Source organism: Gasterosteus aculeatus, chromosome 12, assembly GCF_964276395.1.
Source record: "Gasterosteus aculeatus chromosome 12, fGasAcu3.hap1.1, whole genome shotgun sequence".
Classification (NCBI taxonomy): domain Eukaryota; kingdom Metazoa; phylum Chordata; class Actinopteri; order Perciformes; family Gasterosteidae; genus Gasterosteus; species Gasterosteus aculeatus.
Window position 1 is genome coordinate 18,939,232 of NC_135700.1, and position 12,117 is coordinate 18,951,348.

Sequence of the window (12,117 nt, forward strand, 5' to 3'; positions counted from 1 at the left end):
CTGCTCACCACTAATGTGCCCTTTCACACTCCCAACACTGATTTAGATAGATACGTACACATGCACGCTCAGAGAGGCAGATCATGTAGCCGACAAGCACGCGTATACGTGCGCATGTGAATGAACATCGAGGAACAAAAAAAAAAGCACTTGTTTCCAACAAGGGTTCGTAATCCTTTTAAATATAAATAAATAAATATGAAAGACTCAACTTAGCCAGCAGGCAGAACGGACCCGGATCAAATTAAACCACCAAAACGTCCAACGCTGAACACCCCTCGATATTAAACGCACATAAAACGGATCAGCCGCCACCCGTGAAGTGAACCGGGCCTTTCAATCCACATTTTAAGGCAGATCGACGTCCAAGCAAAACAATGGTTCCAACTCGCACATATTTGCAAATGATATATGCAAGTAAAAAAAAAAAAAAAATGTGAAAGCCCCGGTAAGCGTTTAAAAAAAAAGGCCCACGCCGCGGGTACACAGAGGAGCCGCCGCCAACTCAGCCCGCATGAGCGTCACAGGAAGTGTGTGTGGGAGTGACAAAAATAAATGCGGCCCTCCAGTGGCTGTCGCAGCTGGCATTGCAGGTGCAAATTTAATTAGTCAAGGTGAAGTCTCTCTTGTGTGTGTGTCTGGGTGGGGTGTGGGTGGGGGTGTGGGTGTGGGTGTGGGGGGCGGGGGGTGGGTATAAACCATGCACGGCTGTAAACACGAACTATATCCTAATCAGGTGTCACCGAAGCGTTTGATCAGCCTGCGAAAACTTGTCACGAATCCGCCGGTAGAGGTGGGCCGAGGGGGGGGGGACAAAGGAGAGGAGCTGTCACGAGAGAACAAGGTGGTGCCGGTGACGGCGGTGGCAGTGGATGAAGACAGTTTGCCCATTAGCGCCTCCCCCCCCATCCCATTAGCCGTCCTCCTCTCGGTCGTCCGCGGCTACTTACAGCACGCGCCTCGCCGTGTCCCCCCCCCTCTGTTTACGTCACGCGACGCACTCGTGCTTCTCGAACCGCTGTGACAGAAGCTTTCATTAAAACTCCCCCCGGAAAGAAAAGAACCCGCTCAGGGATACAAACCGCGCTTGTTTTGTTCTCATCGAGCGGCGTTCCGAGCATTTGGGTGAAACTTGCGGGGGGGGGGGAAGCCCGGAGAGCTGGAGGCGCGCACACCATTTTCCTCCCGCCTCCAGGCCGCCAAGCGAGGCGGCGCGGAAGCGCGCGCGCCATCCGACGCGTGTGTTTACCTTTCGGGTCTCGGGCGATATTGAATGCATTAGCCGACTGAACCTCCTGAGGAACACAGGTGAGTGACAAGGCCCAATCGTCTTTGCGACTACCATGGTAACGCAGATTACAGGCTAACAAAGAGCAGACAGGGGGAAAGAAATATTTAAAACCCGAATAGTGATACATAAATTAATTAAAGGACAAAAAAACAAGTGGAGAATTAAAGTTGGAACATCTGTCAACGACTTAGCTTCCCAACGTAATACCAGTGTTAGAACATTTATACCCTTGAAGTTAATGATCCCCTCTTTAATTGACAGTCAAGGAAAACCGGCTGTGGCAGCATCCAGCCGGGACACCGATAAGAGCCCCCCCACACCCACCCCCAAAAAAAAAACAGTTTAAAAGAACCTTGGCACTAATCCCTATTGTCATCCCAGCGCAGCAGAAGGACTTACAAACACAGATAACTCCGCTGAAGCCGTCTATTCCTCTGGAGTTACGGGGACAGCCGAGCCGCAGCGCAGTCACTCAGATTAGCCCAATCCCTCTGTGCTGTCAGTCAGGCGAGACAGTAGCCTGTCACCGCATTTACATGAGGCCGTCCCGTATGTGACAATGCCCCCCCACACACACACACACACACACATACACACGTGACAATGGCTGCGAGGAAGGGGTCCACTCGCTCGCAGATGACGGGCTGTTGTTGGATTAAAGCTCAGGGCGCGCGCCGCGCTCGCGTCTTCGCTGACACGCCGACAACACGTATAAGGAGTCTTAACCATTGCTGGGCCCCCCCTTCATAGTGGGAGAGGATGTGGGAGATGTATGTCAGATGAAACACACACACACCTTCACTGATAAACACGCACAAGGATAAACTTCAACGAACTTGGAAGCACAGAAGGAACGTTAGCTTAACTAGTTTATGTCTTCCCCCGAAGTTGGCGTCAAACATGACTTTAATCCACCTGCTTCACTTAACAAGGAAAGCTCGAAGAATAAAAAAGGGAAAACAACACAAAATGAACTGTATAAAACATATGGATTAGTCTCCATCTTGAATAGACACCGGTGTGATGGGAGATTAAAAAGCCGAACCCTAAAAAAAAAAAAATTGTGATCTGCCTCTGGGCACCTGAGAGCCGCTTTTCGTGGCTTCTGCGGCTCACTCCGACTTGCAGCAGTCCTGCAAACAAATGACAGTGGATGCCCTCTACATAACAGGGCCAGTGCAAGCATGACACAGGGGTTGACAACTGAACCCTCCAAACTCCCTCACCGCCTACCCCCTCGCCACGGCCTGCACACACACACACACACACACACACACACACACACACAAATATAGGCCCGCAAACAGCCCTGACACGACCGCTCGGCAGCCCCTCCTAACCGTCTTTTTTCCTCTCTCCATCTCACTGGAGACAACCCCAAATTTAGGACCGTTTCAGCCAGCCGAGTGGATGTGACCCGCTGCCCTCCAGTCAGGCTCATCTGAATAAACAACGTCGAAGAAACAGGCGGAGGAGGGGGGAGGAAAAAAAAAGAAATCTGCCTACATTATGATAGGAGGAGAGGAGATAGGATTCAGCCACGGGGATCCTTTTCTTTATGCCCGTTTGATCAAGTGCTTGACAGCGGCGGTGGACCGAATTACGGACTGTTGAACAAAAAAAAAAAGTTGCGGTGTGGGCTTCAACGTGCGCAGCTCGAGTTTGGACAGCCGGGTTTTTCCCGCGGCCTGACAGTGCCGGGGCGCGTGACAAGCCGGCCACGCCACACCAACGCACAGCCGGCCTTTTTCGCGAGTCCGTCACTCAGGGGCGGGCCGAGGGAAGCGCCGTGAGAAGAGGTCAGACGTGGAGGAAGGAGGCGGGAGGAGGATGAGGAAGGAGAGGAATGAGGGAAGGCTGGTCAGGGGTTAAGTGTAAAGAAGACAGCGATGAAAGGCAACTGTCATGCACCAGTGCTCGCCCAGGAGCACCTGTCTCGAGAAGAACATGCAAAGTGTGCCGGTCACGTCCTGACAATACCCCCACTTTTCTACACGCACCCACACATACACACGTGCAAGCTCACAGGAAAGGGCTGATGCTCCAGCGTTGGAAAGGCATTGCCTGTCTGACAGCATGCCAGTCAAGCTGTCGTTGGCTCCTTGGCATATGCAAGGAAAAGTTAGGCAGATGAAGAGGGGGGGGGAGACACAGTGGCTCAGTGAAAAGGAAAACCACTGAGACATGAACAGACTACCTGAAGTGAGGAGACACTTCTCGAAGACTGGATTCGGAGTAAATGCTGGAACAAACAGAACGAATAAGCTGCGTGAAGGACAATCCAGGATAACCAGGAACCCATATAGGGACTGGAAGTTGGTGTGGTTACTGAGGTCCTCGGGTGGAGGCGGTTATCTCAAAGGGTCAGGTGTCACAGGAACATATTTTTGTGTTAAATTTGAATTACGACCAACACTGTATTTGAGTTATTTTGTTATGCTTCATGTGGTTTAAACCGTGCTAACGCTAACGTCTTTGTTAAACGAACAACACATAAAGTTACGCCTGATATAATGACCATAACAACCCTTAAAGCAACACTGTACTATTTTACAAAAGCATTCATGTTTGTTTTACGAGTAGAAACTACCTGTGATATTCTGTTAATGGGATTTAGAAGGGGAAGCCACGTGTACCTCCAGCTGGCTATGCTAATTGCAATGCTAAATCCTGGCACCGGCTAAAAGAAGGTACCGCGTACGGTCTGCCTCTAAAAGGGAATAAGCTAAACGCCAGGTATTTTAACACACTTTCATTGCTCACGTTTATGGAAAAGAGCGTATGATGTACAAATTAACAGTTCGTATTTCCAGTGCCTTGTGAAACTGGTCTCCTGCAGGTTTTGTGAATGAAAGATTTTTGGACTTTCTATCGAAACCAGATGTTGGGCAACACCTTGGCAGTAGGCCCTTCAACTTTATTAAAAAGGTAAGTCATTAGAAAGGATATAAATTCACAAATAAACAGCAGGCGGACTGATGTGTCTCACGCGGGGCTGCTTTGCGGAGTGAAATCATTTTATCAGCGTTAGCTAGAATTGGCATTACAATAGCCGGTTGCAACTAAGTTGACCAGTACATTGTTTAGGTTCACCCAGAATTTTTCACCATGCCCTTTGGCTGGGAAATGGGTACCATTAAAAATATGAACCTTTTTTTTTTCATATGAGGCCATTTCCACCGATGATGTCACCGCATTAAGAATTAAATCCAACCACGTGTAACAGACCAAGTTTCGTAGTAGTAGTAGTAGTAGTGTTTGGTCAGGCGACGGAGACACAGCGACAGTAGATGCGCCTTTCACTCCTCACATGTTCCAATTGAGTATTTGAATACTGCTACTCGGGGTAAATCACTATTTTTGGAGACGGGTAAAACAGGCACCGCGGTATATTTTCTGGTAGTGGCATTTTCTGCTCTGGAGTCGGAGACGGAATCAGTCTGACACATTATCTGTCCTAGTGGTGCTAATGCAAGCCTATTGAAGACATGTATTCCTTTAAGCATTCGCACAAACAACAGCCTCATAGAAAAGGTGTGTGCGTAGACAGACACACTCATACAACCAGGCGTTTAAATAAACTCGTCCACCCTAAACAAAGTCCTGCGCGCAGTGCACCCACACACGAGCCGCCGGAATGCCATACAAACAGAAATGGAAAATAACGACTAGCGCGGGTCGAGTGGCTAATGAACCCCCTGGAGACTCCTGCCTCTGTGTACGAGTTGAGAGGGTCATCCCCATGTTTATTCAGCACACGTCCAACGAGCCACCACCAACTATTGATTGAGCTGATTATTCTATGTCTCTCTTGTGACGGGACGCGCGCATGACAGATGAACCCGACTCGAGCAGGTCGCATTTGATGTAATCTCATTGAATCTGACGTCTGATCTGGTCGCCCGGTTTGCATGGTCCACGCCGTCGCCTTGTTTGCGGATATGCTGACATCAGCGGCTAATGGCTCAACACTAATACGCGGTGCGCGGTTAGGGGCTGTCAGACACAAGAGCTGTCAAGGGCTGTTTGGCCAGTCCTAGTGACTGCATCCGTAATAAGACACACCACCCGAGTGGCGAATGATCAACAAAGCCATTAAGTAAGTATTGTTACCTAAAGTTCTATATCTGCGGTTCAATATCATTTTTTTCTTGTTTTGGAGAGTGAAGGCTGCTAGAATCAAACAAATGAGGATTGCGTGGGCGCAAGACATTCATTATTTTTTCACCCTATCTGCTATCATATAGTATCATAAAGTAGCCAACCCATTCAAAGGTAAGTGTCCCGTTCAGTCACTGTTTGACTCAACATGCCGTTCAATACCGACGTAATGCCAAGCATAAGCCTCTCTGCTTTTAAATCTTTAGCGAGATCACAGGGCCCCCGTGAGCACACATGGGAGCCCGAGACGAGCCGTCTTTGCCACGTACCCTGAGATAATGCAGGCGAGGCAGTAAAAGTTGATATCCTTCCAGATGCAAACCAAATGTAGACATCATGCACCCATAAAATCTTATACATTAGACACAGACCCCCATAAAAAAGGTGTTGTGGAGGGGGGGAGGGGGAGTACGAAGGACATGCAAGGTTTCTCGTATTGATTATGAGAAGCTAACCCAACACATGAAGCCTTGATTAAGAGACCCATCTTATCTGTGGGTGATGAACACTAACTTGGATCATCATTTTATCTCAAGGAACCGGCTCCCTCATGTCACCAGTTGTGGGGCATAATTATATGTATAGTCGATTTTATAATCACATCAAAGAGGAAAGAAAATCCACAACCATCAGTCCTATCCTTTTATCAGTGAAATATTTAGAACCAAGACTCACTAAGTGAGTTGAGTTGTCGAATTGGTTCAATCGACTTCGGTTAAATAAAAATACATATACTCTTACGAAACTAAACAATAAGATGAAATACCGGCAGTATTGAAAATATACAAAGACATTACTCTCCTTCCTCTCACTATAATACAAGTTATTCAATTCCTGTACTATTGTAACCTATTGGCTGAATTAGTTCAAAGTGAAGCTTGACTGGCCAAGTTGATCTGTAAACACGTCAGTCCAAATATATGAGCCAAAGATCAAACAGGCGAAACACGGTAAATACGTATAGAGGAAAAACGCAGCGGCAGACTAATCAGCCTCCTCCAACGCTCACACAGCGAATCAATGAAATACCCGGGGCCTTGGGCCTGCGCTATATTACACACCAGAACTTCATATTTACACATTGATTTTACTTTTCAGAATAGTATATCATAGAACTCCAATGGGAGCGAAAAATAGAGGCCGGGGCTGAGGTCAACCCTCGCGTGGACAGATATTTGCACAATATTGATGGGGCAAGCAGAAAGAAATGACTAAATATCTGGATCAATAGCTAGTTTCCCTAGCCGCGACAGGTTGTTCCAGATGGAAATGTATAAGTACGTCTTTATAGCTCCTGCAATGGCCCTAACAAACAGGGCTAAATGCCCCCCTTAAGGTAAACTCTTGGATTAGCCGGGGCCAGAGGTGACACGTGGGGTCTGCCGATGTTACCAGGCCACGCTTCCAATGGCCTGAGGATGCTAATGCACACAGGGGCCCAGTAAAGGGGCCAAGGATACGACGGGTCACAAGCCCTGGGCAGAGCGCTCTGTGCTACCTGACCCTCCCATTCATTTGTAACGAGGGGGGACCGTTCTCTGTCATGTTCGAGTAATGCATGGAAAGGAATAACTTAGGAAATCTAAGCTCATCTATAGTTTTAAAACAAAACCACTTTTCTAATCGCAACTGCAACTGGTAGGTCCGCTACAGTTTGGCCTAAAAGGAAAACCCAATTTGCAAGTGGAATTCTCCAATTTTCAGCCCCATAAAGCAAGAATGCAGCAGAGTTAAATACTGCTGTGGGCACAGGAGCTGCCTGTTCTTATTTACAGCACAACACAATTACTGAGAACAACACCCAACCTCACAGCTTCCCCTGCTCCACAGCGGTCAATGGGGCCATAAAGAGGGAGGAACCACATAATTGCCCGCTCTTTAATTAAATGAAAGCAATAAGGTTCATTTGCCTCTTTTTTTTTTTTTTTCCACATTGAACAGGCCAGCCCACTGCTGAAGACCTCCCAGACGCCATCCCTGCTCGGCCCTAAATCACAACCGGATAAACTGCCCAGTGGGTCCCTGCTGGACACACAGTGGCCCCCCATCGGCAAGGCCAGGGCAGGGCACGCGGTGGATCGACACCTAGCCGGCGATAAGTAATTCTGTAGAGGATTAGCAGCGTGATGGCCTGATCAATACTGTGTGCTCAGCCATTAGGAATGCAGCGAGGAAATGACCCCCTCCGGTAATAAAGCAGGGCATCTGGGTTCTCCTTCATTTGCCAGCTCCATTAGTGTAATGGTATCATTATCTGCCACAGTCGTATTTTTCGGAGCCCGGGCTTCTCCACGGTTGGGCCGGCGGGGGTCTGATGAAGCTGTGAGAGCCCCCCCCCCATGCCGAGTGTTCCCCTTTCTACCATTCTAAACAGAGCCATGGTTTAAATCTAGCTCAGCTGGAGCCTTTGTGCTACCCTGCCTTAGGTATCCAAACCCGTGTTTTATGTCAGCAACCGACACTATTTCTCCATTATTGGCTCATTAATAGAGCAAGCAGCATGTAGCTCGGGTTAAAAGGGGAAAAAAAGATGGCCGGCAGAGTGCAAAGCTGCTGAATGTGCTGAATCTGACATCCCCCCCCCCGGCCACTCTTGCTAAAACACCAGGCCTGACATGACAGGACGTCGGCATTAGTCGCCATAAATCGTTTCCTTTACACTAATTCACCAGCAGACATTTTGTGCGAGAGAATTGATTAACCATGCCTGGATGTGTGGCCACATAATCAGCTTTTACCTCGGTAGTTGTTAATTTAACAAAATTGCCAAGGGAAACACAAACCATTTTAATGAGTGTTCAGGAATTAAATACCCTAAACAGCTTGCACAAGGTGCCACAACCAGAGCAGAGCAATGAGGCTGATCTAAGCAATGGGCTGGGCTGAGCCCGGGACCTCACAACATCTGGTGACCCTGTGTGATCATTACTTAGCCTGCCGCTCACACACGTGCGTACACACTTCCTGTTTCGACACAGTACTTCACACTTGTCATCACTGTCCAAATGGCGAGCTCGCATCAAAGACGGCCTGAAAGCGCCGGGTAAAGGGGGCGGGGTCAGTGGTATTTTTTACACTTGCCAAAGCACGAGTGAAATGTTCCTCCTGCGGTGACAATATTGATCGAACATAATGAGATGTTCTCCATCCATTAGGAGAAAGGTCAAGTTGAATATTACTATCGGGAGGACCTTTTTGAAAATTTAGCTATTTGGGAGTTCCAAATGATCTGTGATTTGTGTATTTAAAACAATAAAAGGATGTCTAACTATGTGTGATGGATCCATCCTTTTGTCTAAGTAAAAAAAACACACGGACGCAATATTATTTTTCAATATACATGTGCATGGTGTGTGAATAATTTCCCTGTGAAGACAGGCAAATGTTTTATCAAAAGCATATATATATATAGACTATGGCATCCCACCTGTCAGTGGTGGGATTTTCTAAGGAGATTGTGTATTCATTTGGCACGAATCTGATGGCGCTTGCATTCCCTAACTCAGAATGACAATGGACCCACATATCGGATTTCTCACTTTGAGCAGCGCTGCGAACATCGCACACACTTACTGGATAAGACAACCATCATATCCAAGTTATTAGAAGACATACCATCTGTGTCGTTACGCAACCACTGCTATCGCTAAAAAAGAAGGGGCCCAAATGCGTGCAGCTCCTTCCCTGGCTTCTCTACAGTCGCATAGTCATTTCACAATTAAATTCCTTTTGCTCATCCTCATATTTATCTAAAAAGAAAGGAAGCTAAGCCAACAGGTCTCTGCAGTTCTGCCCGGCCGCCTGAGGGCCAGCTGGAACGAGTTCTCTCTCTGAGCCGCTCATCTGGCCGCCGTGGCTGCTCTCATAAACAGGAGGAACCACGTCTTACATACTTTCACTGCTGTCAGACATGATCCAAACATATGTGCCACGGCAGACGGCATCCAACTCAGGAGATGAAGAGGAAGGCCAGACAGAGAGTCAGACAGACCGACAGACACGCCGTGACTATAGGCGAAACACAGGATGCCTGCACACCGGAGCCCTCTCCTCCCTTTCCTTTGGTAACCCCCAACAAACCGCAAAGCTACGCGTTTTAAGCCCGCAGCACGTGCAAGCTCCGAAAAAGCCTCGCGGGGTCAGCGGGACGACACTGCGCATGCGCAAAAAAGGGGCTGGTCAGCCAGAGGTCACATGGATGCTCGACCCCTCACTGTTCATGTGGTGTGTGCATGTACTTCGTCGGCTGGCACGTTAACCCCCCGTACAGCAGGGCACCGGTTGGTGTCCAGTGTCTCTGCCTTAAAGCGTGAAGCAGCTGCCTGGCACCTCGCCAAATATACAATCATTTTACCATTCTTTTTTTTTGTTAACTGTGGCACGTGTCCGCACCGTTACTGCTCCGCCACTAACAATTGATTTAATTATTCGCACCAGAAAGGCGTCACAAATTCGGCTGGAACTGCTGCTCTATTGTGTGTGTGTTTTTTGTGTTGATATGTTAATAACTACAACATTTTAGAATAGTTCCAAGTTGAACAATTCATCGGTTTTCTTACAAATACTGTCTCCGTTTGCTGTCGGGACGGGGTTTTTTTTCTTCTCCCCTCCCGCGAGTTACAGCTTCTTCTCGGTGGTGTATTTATAGGAGTTTAAAGCACCGTTTCAATTCAACTGTAATTATTCTTGGTGGAAGACTGGAGGAGGGAAATGGAAAACATCAATAAAGAAAGCGGCGCAAGGTGAAGTCTGCGCTGGCGTTCAGCAGCCTTTTAGCCGTCGTACGGCAGCCAGCGGCATCGCGTACGCGGCGTTACATGTTCAACGAGCGACCGGACTCAACAAATACGCCAGACCTAATGGAGAAAAACGCTATCAATACCTTTCTTCTCTTCTCCCCCTCACTGTCACCCGATCTTTTCATGTTCCAGACTTCTGTTTACACCGCCTCGTTTTCACTAGAGGCGAGGTTGGTTGTTGTAGTGCACGAATAAACAGTGTTTCAATCTGTTTTCGTATTAAAGGCCACACGCAAACGCACGTCCCCTGTTGTGTTACTTGGAGATTAGTCGGCAATATTTTCGGTGTAAATTGTTTTTTAGTGGGGTTAATTTTAAAGGAGATTCTGAAAGCGTTGCGAGAGGAACTACAAGTCCCAGAGTAGCCGCGTGCTGTTGGCGGAAGTAGCTGTCGGAGCGCTTTAAGGGATGCACTGCGCGGATGCAGCTCTACAGATCTACAAATGAGGGATAGAATTTAAATCAGCGACTTAAGTTGAACCACTGGGACATTAAAATAAAAATGAAAAACGATATATAAAACGAACCCAACTAATACTCAACATTTCATTGGTATTAGTTTTGCTGTTATTATTAATATGAAATAAATGTTCACTATTACCGCCATAGCTATTATACAAATGAATACATATTTTGTGTCAGAAGTGGTGGTGGTAGTGCTGTACTTCATCAACATTTCTTTCTTTTTCTAAATATCCTCTTCAAAAATATCCTGGTCTTCAACATGGATATCCCATATGCTTCCCCCTTTTTTGAAATCAAAAGCAGTTCCACTTTCATCTCAGACTATGTGTAAAAATAGCAATCATGCTTTGAACATGCTCCAGTTCAACTCCCGCCAAATTTCTTTCAACTCTGGCATGCATCTTAAATCCAGGTGCTTTCCTGCCGGTGTGGGCTTCATCCAAGTCAGCCCTTTTCAACTCACTACTGATCTTGAAAGTGCACCGTAAATTGCTCAGCGTCCATGTGGCCGCTATGCATCACCCACAGTGGAAGTGTGCGCTCTGAGAGTTCATCCCCATAACATGTTTTCAACAGTGTTGAAATGTGTTCTTTCCATTGTTCCTATCAAAGCACATGTGAAAAAGTTTCACGGACGGAGCAGCAGTGGTGGTGGGAGGGTGGTGCAGGGGTCTGAAACACCTGCTACATATTACCAACACACACTTTGATCAGTGTCTTCATTAGTTTCCTTTGTAATCTTATTTCTTTTGTGGTAGAGCTGACCCAAGTTAGCCGGGTACAATGATTTAACACACATGTTTCTTTCACCTGTCTTGTAAAATGCTCACAAGCTCTCCCACTTTCAAAGTTGTCGGTGTCTCTGGCATCCCTTACTAATAAACGGAGGGGGGTTCTTTTGATTCCTATTTATAACCTACATTTCCTCTCCTCTGTTCTGGTCCTCCAAAGGGATTCAATGTTTGAAACATATCCTTGGAGTCATTTTGAAAACTAAATCCACATGCTTGCCTATATATATATATATATCATTTTTTTTTTACATCAACATATGTCAGCCTGTAGTGCGATCTTAGAGCTACTATAGTGAAATAAAAATCGTATAATGTCGTAAATCACTTCTATTTATTTTATCTTCTAATGTCAAAATCCGCCTTCATCCAACCTCCGTCACTCTTGCCGATCATTACATTACCATGTTCCTTTTGTGCGTCAAATATTTCCGCTGTCAATCATTCTTATTGTATAACATTTCAAGGAACAGCGCCCCCCCCCGCCTGTCAGATCTGGGGCTCTTCCAGGGAATGTAATGTATGGGGCCTTCACTGGCAGACAAGCACTTACCTCGTCCGAAAAAACTCAGTGCAGTTGCTTGGTTTTCAATTCCATCCCTGGTGGCCC

The 12,117-nt window shown here is 47.0% G+C and overlaps 1 protein-coding gene across 1 annotated transcript in view; it reads right to left on the bottom strand.

The window, feature by feature from the left end:
- fto (FTO alpha-ketoglutarate dependent dioxygenase) overlaps positions 1-10,489 on the bottom strand; it is a 104,378-nt gene extending 93,889 nt beyond the window's left edge. Inside the window, exon 1 of the mRNA XM_040160310.2 lies at positions 10,335-10,489. Within this exon, the coding sequence (XP_040016244.2) occupies positions 10,335-10,376 (42 nt within the window). The 5' untranslated portion in view covers positions 10,377-10,489. The remainder of the gene's footprint in view (positions 1-10,334) is intronic.
- Positions 10,490-12,117: the final 1,628 nt, after the last annotated feature.